The sequence below is a fragment of the Echiichthys vipera genome, assembly GCF_963691815.1.
Source record: "Echiichthys vipera genome assembly, chromosome: 22".
Classification (NCBI taxonomy): domain Eukaryota; kingdom Metazoa; phylum Chordata; class Actinopteri; order Perciformes; family Trachinidae; genus Echiichthys; species Echiichthys vipera.
The window spans coordinates 19,724,932-19,734,001 of NC_139847.1; the positions used below are offsets into that span (position 1 = coordinate 19,724,932).

At 43.5% G+C, this 9,070-nt stretch overlaps 1 protein-coding gene across 1 annotated transcript in view; it reads left to right on the forward strand.

Annotated features, from left to right (window-relative positions):
* Positions 1 to 1,889, forward strand: part of peli3 (pellino E3 ubiquitin protein ligase family member 3) — a gene marked incomplete at its 3' end in the record, with an annotated part of 34,476 nt that extends 32,587 nt beyond the window's left edge. Inside the window, exon 7 of the mRNA XM_083937363.1 lies at positions 1,290 to 1,889. Coding sequence (XP_083793489.1) covers positions 1,290 to 1,889 — 600 coding nt within the window. The remainder of the gene's footprint in view (positions 1 to 1,289) is intronic.
* Between the last annotated feature and the right edge of the window lie 7,181 nt (positions 1,890 to 9,070).

Consider the following 9,070-nt stretch of genomic DNA (forward strand, 5'->3'; position numbering starts at 1 on the left):
TTGCAGAGCGTCCTGCCTGTCATCCATAGCTCTTTTTCACATGTGCTGCTCATGCTGCGTTCAAATGCCATGGGAAGTCCGTAGTTTCGGACCTCCAACTAGGCAAAGTGCACTGGAATGCCTGTCAAGGTGGCATTAGGGGGAGATAGACCTGCCCCAAATTCACTAGTAGGAGGTGGAGGAGGCTCCACTGACAGGCATTCCGGTGCACTTTGCCATGGCACTGGAACACAGCATTTCTCTCAGTGCATGTGTCATTTGGAGCGTCAGAGGTCAGGCAGGGGGAAGTGGGTGAGACTTTGTACGGACTCAGTGTGAGCCATGCAAGAAGGGTAAGAATTGCTTTTAAGGGATAGTTTGGCTTTTTTGATGTGGGGTTGCATTAGATACTTATCCACTTATGCACAGTCGTCAGTGTGTTTCCTACAGTAGATGATGTATGCACGCCGTCAGTTAGGAGAAGCAGACAGGAGTCCTAACACAGAAGCTGCTGTGGATGGAGGCAGCAGCTGCAGCTAAACATACTTTGGTCAACTTAAAAAAAATCAATATTGGTTTAAATGTGCCCCATATTTATAATATTTTCACTGCTTTAACTTGCTGTCAGACAGCCTTTACCTTTGGTAATACATTTTCTCAATGTATTCCTATATGCATTAGCGTCTATGTCAGTACTCACGTGTGCTTCACCAAACTAAGCTCACTGTCATCTCCTGTCATTAATACACTGACTATGCATACGGTACATATGCATAGTCAGTGTATTTCTATGTATGTGAGTCATACAGCCAAACGATGCCTTTAATGCAGCCTCATCCACACACTTTAACACTTAACAGACAGGGAGTGGGAAATACACTCATTTGTAAGTGAATACAGCAGTGGAGCCAAAACAGCCAGGGGAGCCCTGCTGTAAATGACCACAGACGTAGAGAGCCTTGTTCACTTCAATCTCCTGCATCCTCCCCTGCAACAAGTCAAACTGTCACAGGATACTCTCCTTAATTGAGTGATTTGTAGACTCCATCTGTAAATGTGATGCGTACATGCTGATGATGGTGGTATTTTGAGGGCAGCCACTTAACAATAGATAAGTTACAGCTGTTTGAACCATAACTAGTTGAGCACAGTGCCATCATGTGGTGGTACAGAAGGGGAAGTGTCCCAGCCCAGTGTAGCGTTGTTCCCAGTGTAACAAACCCATCCGGTGGCACTAACGACAAAAGCTGACAAGCCCTCTCTTCTTCTCTTTCCCCTGCTACATTTCCATCTTCTGTTCTGCTCTTGAGGTTGAAAATGAGTCAAACACCCTCCAGGATGGTTCTTTGATTGATCTTTGTGGGGCTACCCTGCTGTGGAGGACCCCCGCTGGACTGCGCCATACCCCCACCCTCAAACAGCTGGAGTCCCTTCGCCAGGAGCTGAACGCCGCACGGCCCCAGTGTCCTGTGGGCTTCAACACCCTGGCCTTCCCTAGTCTGGCCCAGCGTGAGATCGTTGACAAGAAGCAGCCCTGGGTCTATGTCAACTGTGGCCACGTACACGGCTACCACAATTGGGGCTACCGCAAGGAGAAGGGTCCCGCCGGCCCTGGGGGTACAGCGCCAGCCAGCACTGGGGAGAGGGAGTGCCCCATGTGCCGGCGAGTGGGCCCCTATGTGCCGCTGTGGCTGGGTTGTGAGGGAGGATTGTACCTTGATGCCGGGCCACCCACTCACGCTTTCTGCCCCTGCGGCCATGTATGCTCAGAAAAGACAGTGGTGGGGTGGAGCCAGATCCCGTTACCCCACGGCACCCATGCCTTCCATGCCGCCTGCCCCTTCTGTGGTACCTGGTTGACAGGGGAGCAGGGCCACATCAAACTCATCTTCCAGGGCCCCGTTGACTGAAGCCCAGACCTGGGAGCCACAAGCGGCTCAGAGCAGAGGTGGACGGGCTGAGGAAAGACTGCGTGCTCGAACAGAAATCTGAACACTCAAGTGTGGGATGACAGAGAAAGCACTGATGACAAGAACAGGAAAAGGACCATTGGAATGAGGAACTGAAAGTGCCATGCAATAGTAGATTGCCAAGGCTTCAAATGGAATATGAGGTGTATGAGGATATGTAAATAAACTGTGTTGAAATGAGCATTCGTTCTTGTGATTTTTTTTCTCCTCTTTAAGTACCTGCTTAGTCTCAGGGATGTGCAACTGGCAGCACTAAAAAGAAGCCATAAGAAATAAGATGGTCAGACATGTTGGATGCCAACTCTGAGGTTAGTCAAGCTTAAACTAAGGTGAAAACAATATGCAGGGACGCGCACAAGGCCTGGCGGAAGTTGCCAGAGCAACAGCCCATTTGTCTTCTTTGGCTGCCCCTCAGGAGGAAATCCTATTTATTTAATTATTGCTGTTGTTCCATAAATATGAGTAGCCCATAATTGCCGAATTGTGAATTAAATCACCATATGATCTACACTATTGCTTTTTAACAGACATGACCCAGAGCCTTAAAAACAAAAAGGTGAAAGAAGCAATGCCCTATGGCCTCTATCATGTGACACTAACATCCAATGACATATGGAGGAATGGTATAACAAATGGGATGCCCTCTGAATAAAAATCTACGCTTCTGTACAATGCTCAGCTTGTCACATCACACAACATAGACCAATCTTAACTAGCTAGCTAGCTAACTGGCTAACGTGTGGGCAGCAGGCTACATGCAATATAACTCTTCAGTTACGACCATCTTATCACCGTCACGATACAATTTTATTACAGTTTTTATTGGAATGTACTGAATTGAAATCCCAAATTGACATTTTTCAAGTCAGAGCCGCTCAAAATGGTCAAATTATAATTAAAACTCTCTGATGTAAAGATCCATCAGTTTAAAGGTGCCCTGTGGAGTTTTCTTGTAAATTTACAATCAGTGTTACTCACCAAATTGCATTATGTGCTTTGTGGTGTGGCACCATTGGTAGGACTTGTGTGTGTGCATGAGATAAACAATAATGAGGACCCACAAAACAGCCCCATAGTGCTCTAGAACTCCACAGGGAATCTTTAAGCAGGAATTATAACATATTCACCAACATCTGCGTGTCAAACAAGTCGATTGGTTGATCCAACGTCCAGTTTGGAAGTGGATTCAAACACAAGAAACAGCTGTTGCCTTTTGCCTGGATGCAGAAGATAAGCATATCACAGCTCATGTAGACCCACTTTCTGGTTCAGCTCGCACCTTTCCAACTGCATCAACGGTTCTTGATTGTAGTTGTGCACACACAGTTTTCTTGGGCACCAACATTTCAGGTGCACTCAAGAGACTGCTCGTAGTTCTTGACCCCTCAGACTTCGCTGTTGTCAAGTTTGTGCAGGTTTGGACCGAAAATACAGAATGATCAGAAGACGTAGAAAATAACTCTAAAACAGGTAGGTAAGTCCACCCAAAAAACAGATATGCTTATATAGGAAGAAACTAAACACCAGGAAATACTTTCACTAGGAACTTCTACTTTTTAATGGTGAATTACAAACGGCCGGAGCTTTCCTGCCACAGACTGTCATCCGCCAAAATATATACCAGCTTGTTTTCTCACTATCTATCTCACATTTGTATATAGGTGTTCACCACTTATACTGCAACCGCTGCAACTTCCTTGCCCGCATTTTCACCACCCGGACACAACATGCGCTCAAAAAGTGGAAGTGTACAATTTGAGATGTGTCCCAAATTGTGCACTTCCATCCTCAAACTGCATTTTGCATTCACGCTCAAAGTCAGTCAAATGCAGTGTACCGCATTTTTCTAGTCGCACACCAATGGACACTCAACGCCCTCGATCGCTGCCATTTTGTCTACGTAGTGGAAAAGTCTGGACTTAATTTAAACTGAAAAATGGAGGAACAACACAGCAACGGAGCAACAACAGCTAGATTCACTTTCTAAATGTAAAAAGAGGATCACAAGGATTTTTGTCAGAAGAGTTGATGGAAAAGTTTTTGGAAATTGCACCATTGCACAGGTGGGAAATGTGAGGAAAATTACCTGAAGCGAGAGACAAAGTGAGTATATAAAATAAGACAGAAAACACTGAATAAACAGGAAAAAATAACTTAAAGTACAGCAGAACATGACAGCTGTTTTTTAACTGCTAGAAATGATGGGCAAAACTTTTAAAAATAAGACAGAAGTTGTATATAAGAACATAATTATCCTTGAAATACCAGTGGAAAATCATCCCAGGCTCTTTTTAGGCAAATGCACTCATCAAATAAGCCATCAAGACATTTTTTTCATGCACGAACAACCAACAGAAAAATCCGGGACAGTCGCTTACAGGTGCTTACGGCCAAATGCGGCAAACACAGATTAGCTCAGGGCAGTATGGTGAAGGCTTTAAGTTGTCTTTTTAAACCACTAATACTGCTCCAAATAACAGCAAACCTCTGCAGCAGCATTAGAAGAGTCCCTACTGACTTTGGTATTCCACTTGAATGGACTTTACTATGAGAGGAGCTGGTACAGGGGCCAGTAAGTAAGTCTTTAAAACACTCTTTTAATAAACTCTGGGTTCACTAACTACGTTGTTGCTGCTTTGTTTTAAGTGTAGGGACTCTTCTCATGCTACTGCAGAGGTTTGCTGTTATTTTGAGCAGTATTAGTGGTTAAAAGAGACTTTTTTGTGTGTTCAACTCGCCGCCCTGAGCTAGTCCGTGTTAGCCGCATTTGGCTGTAAGCGACTGTCCCGGATTTCTACGTTAGTTGTTTGTGCATGAAAATTTTTTTGTCTCAATGGCTTATTTGATGAGTGTATTTGCCTAAAAAGAGTCTGGGATGATTTTAGACCGAAATTTCACTTTAAAGTACCTGCATAACAACCGAGTAGCATGGCTGCTCTACATGTCTTTATGATTTCCATCCACTACAGGTTTGCGTGTTGTTACACCTCTCTCTGTAAAGGCAACCAGCACACAGACTAACACACACACTACACTGTGGTAAACTGCAGAATCCACAGTGTCTCTGAGCCTTGCTCCCAGTTTGCAGCGCTCCCATTGTGCTAAAAATAACTCAAGGTCACTAAGCACCCTATGCCTCCCCACCATGGGGGGGTGGACAACAGGGCAGCTTGATCATCAAGAAAGATGCACGTCACCTTTTCAACACTTCAGGAGGCGTTGACCAAAGTGACAAAGCCTTCAGGTTTTCCTGATTCAAGAACTCCACAAGGATGTCCTACAAGCTGCACCTCGTCACTCTAACCTCATGTAAGCAGAGGTGGTGTTTAGGACTGGATATGAGCAGAAATTGCTTGTATGTTTCATGTAATATCTGCTGAAAAGGTCTCACTGCAGAGTGGATGCAGAGGGTATCTGCAGTCCCACCGCAGGGTTTTTATATCAGAGCCAGACCCTGAGCAACTGGCAATATTCAATGTCAAGTGTGTGTTCATTTGCCCTTCCAGCATCTCTGTTTGTCAGTGATGCACTACAGCCAAGCTGCCTGCACCTACACATGATGTGCCTGGTGTGTGTGGTTATTTAAAGGTCCACAGGGGGAGGCAGGGGTACAAATCAAGGGCGGCCGCCATGTGGATGACAGGCAGCAGAGGAGATCTACAGTATGGTAATAGCTGCTGGGGAGGGATCTGTTTCCTGTGGTGGCTCCAGGAGACTGCAACAGAGCATGGACTGTGTGTGTATGTTTATGTGTAAAACATACAACATAATGGGGCTTTCATTCAGAGCTGCAACGATTCATTGATTAGTTGTCAACTATTAATCTGCAACTATATTGATAATTGATTCATTGATTTGAGTCATTAGAAAATTCTAAAAGGATTTAAAAGGAGGAATTTTTTACAAACCAAACAACTAAGGCAAAGGCTATTTACACCCGTGTACAAATATCAATGTATGCTATTTGTACTCGGGTGTCAGTAGCCAACAATGCTGTTTTCACCCAATTTTTTATTCACCCAAACCATACAGCAAAAAATAATAAGTCAATAAAATTTAAAATGACATCCCAGGCTGGAATCAACCCATGGTCTCCTGGGTTAAAGTGAAATTCCGGCGTAAAATCATCCCAGGGTCTTTTTCGGCAAAAACACTCATCAAATAAGCCATCGAGAAAAATTTTTCATGTATGAAATATTAACGGAGAAAATCTGGTAGAGTCGCTAACAGTCGCTAAAATCTGAAAGCGGCTAACACTGATTAGCTGATACTGAACCATAGGTGACTCGGCTGGGAACCGGAGGGTTGTCACTTTGAGTCCCTGACCATTAATGGAGTGTGCATGGCTGGCTGGAGAGGTGCCAGTTCATCTCCTAGGTGTTGTTGAGCAAGGCGCCGATCCATTGGCAGCCCCCTCGCTCTGACATGCAAACAAACAAACAAACAAACAAACAAACAAAAAACATCTCTCCATTAATTGCATGTATAAAGGTCATGAGTAACATGAATAATAATATGATCATTCTTTCTTTCTTAAGAGTCCTGACACATTAACCCAAGCACCAACAGCGTAGTTAGTGAAGTCGGAGTTTATTAAAAGAGTGTTTTAAAGACTTACCTCCTGCCCCCTGTACCAGCTCCTCTCATAGTAAAGTCCATCCAAGTGGATTACCAAAGTCAATCCCAAAGGAAGGAGCCCATTGGTGCTTTGTTTTCTGTGTAGGGACTCTTCTCATGCTGCTGCAGAGGTTTGCTTTTATTTTCAGCAGTATTAGTGGTTAAAAAAGACGTTTGAATGCCTTCACCGTGCTGCCCTGAGCTAATCACTGTTAGCCACGTCCAGCTGTTAGTGACTGTCCGGGATTTCTCAGTTAATAGTTGTTACACGAAAAAAATTGTGTGAGTGTTTTTGCCTAAAAAGACCCTGGGATGATTTCACTTCAAAGTCCAACACTTAATGGACTCACCCACAGTTAACTACCACAATAACACACTTGGTCGCTCTTTGAGGCGGTGGATGAGGGGTCAGGTGTAAATAACCAAACCTCATGGTAAAAGCTATTTTCACCAGGTGTAACTATAAGCAACTAATCCATTAATGGAGAAACTTGTTAATCAACAATAAAAATAATCATTAGTTGCAGCCCTACTTTTATTACAATTTTAGATATCAGTCAGTGTGCCTGATGTAATGAACGATAAATTGTATTTTGGACCTGATGATAACAATCTACACATATTCAGTACTCAGGTCCAGAACTCATATTCATGAAACATTCGATCTTCCTACAAAGAGTTCTCCTAAATGACCATACGAGTATCCTCTTTAAACCTTTCATTTATATTGTAGTCTGATCATTACGGCTCTTCTAACATGGATACCTGCTAATTGTTAACGAGCTGTCAGACATGTGAGAGGCTGATAATTACCTGCACAGATACTGGACTGGTCTGCAGCTGATGTTACTCTTTGGTCCATGTTCAATCATTTGATTGTAAACTCTTTATATGAATATGGAAACACACCTCCTACAGTATTTCTATCAAGAATTCACTGACAGGAACACAAGACAGCCAATCACAGTTTGATAAAACATGACATCACCATAGCAACGGGGTCAAACCCGCCCTTTCTCTGAGCTTCAGACTTCTCCCAGTTCTTTAGTAAAAGTGAGTGTCAGCAGCTTTGTGGAGAGGTTTTAGAGTGAGGAACTTCAGTGCTGTAGTAGAACTCCTGGTGGAAGATCAAATGTTTGGTGAACACAGACCCAGAAATACATGGGCCCTTGAAGACTGATCCTTAATGTTTTGATGACCCTCCTGGCCTTTCCTCTAGCCCCACCATCTGGACAAAAAAAATGATATTCTCACAAAAAAGTGTTGAAATTTAGTGGGATGATATCAATGCAGGGTACATTCATGTGAGGTAGCAGCATCCCTGACTCTGCCACTGTCCTTTTTCATTCAATTCAATTTATTTCAATTCAATATTTCAAGTATTATAGTGCAAAAACACAACTAAAGTTATCTCAGGACACTTCACAGAGTAGGTAAAGACCACACTCTATGACTTATTTATGATAAACATAGACCCAACAGTTCCCCCGTAGAGTACGGTGTTCCAACTTAGTGGCCAACATGTTAAAATCCTTCAGGCTTCAGAATCATTTAATTCAAAACAAATGATTATCCCATGAACAGAGAAGGCTAGGTTTTTTAAAAGGAACTATTTCACAATCCTAGATGCACCACGAGTAGCTGAGCCACAGAGTTCAACGTGTGAGCGAGAAGCTTGCCTGGCTATGTAGACGTGATGAGTAAAGCAAACGTAATGGAGGCTTATCATCTTAAAGGAGAAGTGCAGACAAATCAGAATACAGGAAGGACAGGGAAGGCCAAACACGGTTTTACTGGTGTTAAAGCTCAGAAACAACATTGCAAGGGCGGTTACACCTAACTGCCGTACTGGTGTAGATAAAGATCACCCCTTCTCTTAGTCTGTGCCTCACAGTACATATGTGTTTCCCTGTCTCTGTTACCTGACTGAATCAGTTGTCTCTAGACTGCTGTAGGGCAAACAATGGAATGCACTCAAACCAGCAAGAAGAGAAGAAGCTGCAGCACAGGCCTGTCAGGGAAGACACCATTTTATTGTGTACATGATTGGAGTTGTTGCTCCGTTTCCACAGCAACGAGCGAAGCGGACTTGATACCCGTCAATCAGCAGCTCTGCGGTCTCTCGCCCTAGTTGACTTGAAGTGATGACAGTGAACACATCGCAGTCTAGATGGTAACCCTAGGGTTGGGAAAACTCTCTTGAAACTTCCCAAGCACCTATACCGACCGTTTCATTTCATTTAACAGTTCTTTATTCAAACTCATTTAAAAAAAAAAGAATGACAGCATAAACAAACAAAAAAATAGGGTCATACAAATATTCATAGATAAATAAATCCAATACCAACCTTAACCATCTCATGAGTAAATGGAATGCCATGCCTGGACACATTCGGAAATGAAATGACTTTAAAAACATCTCCTGAGAAGCTCTCTGCATTTGCTGAGATGTGACGGATGCTGCCCCTCCCATTAAGATCTAGAATCATGAAGGGGTTTTACTT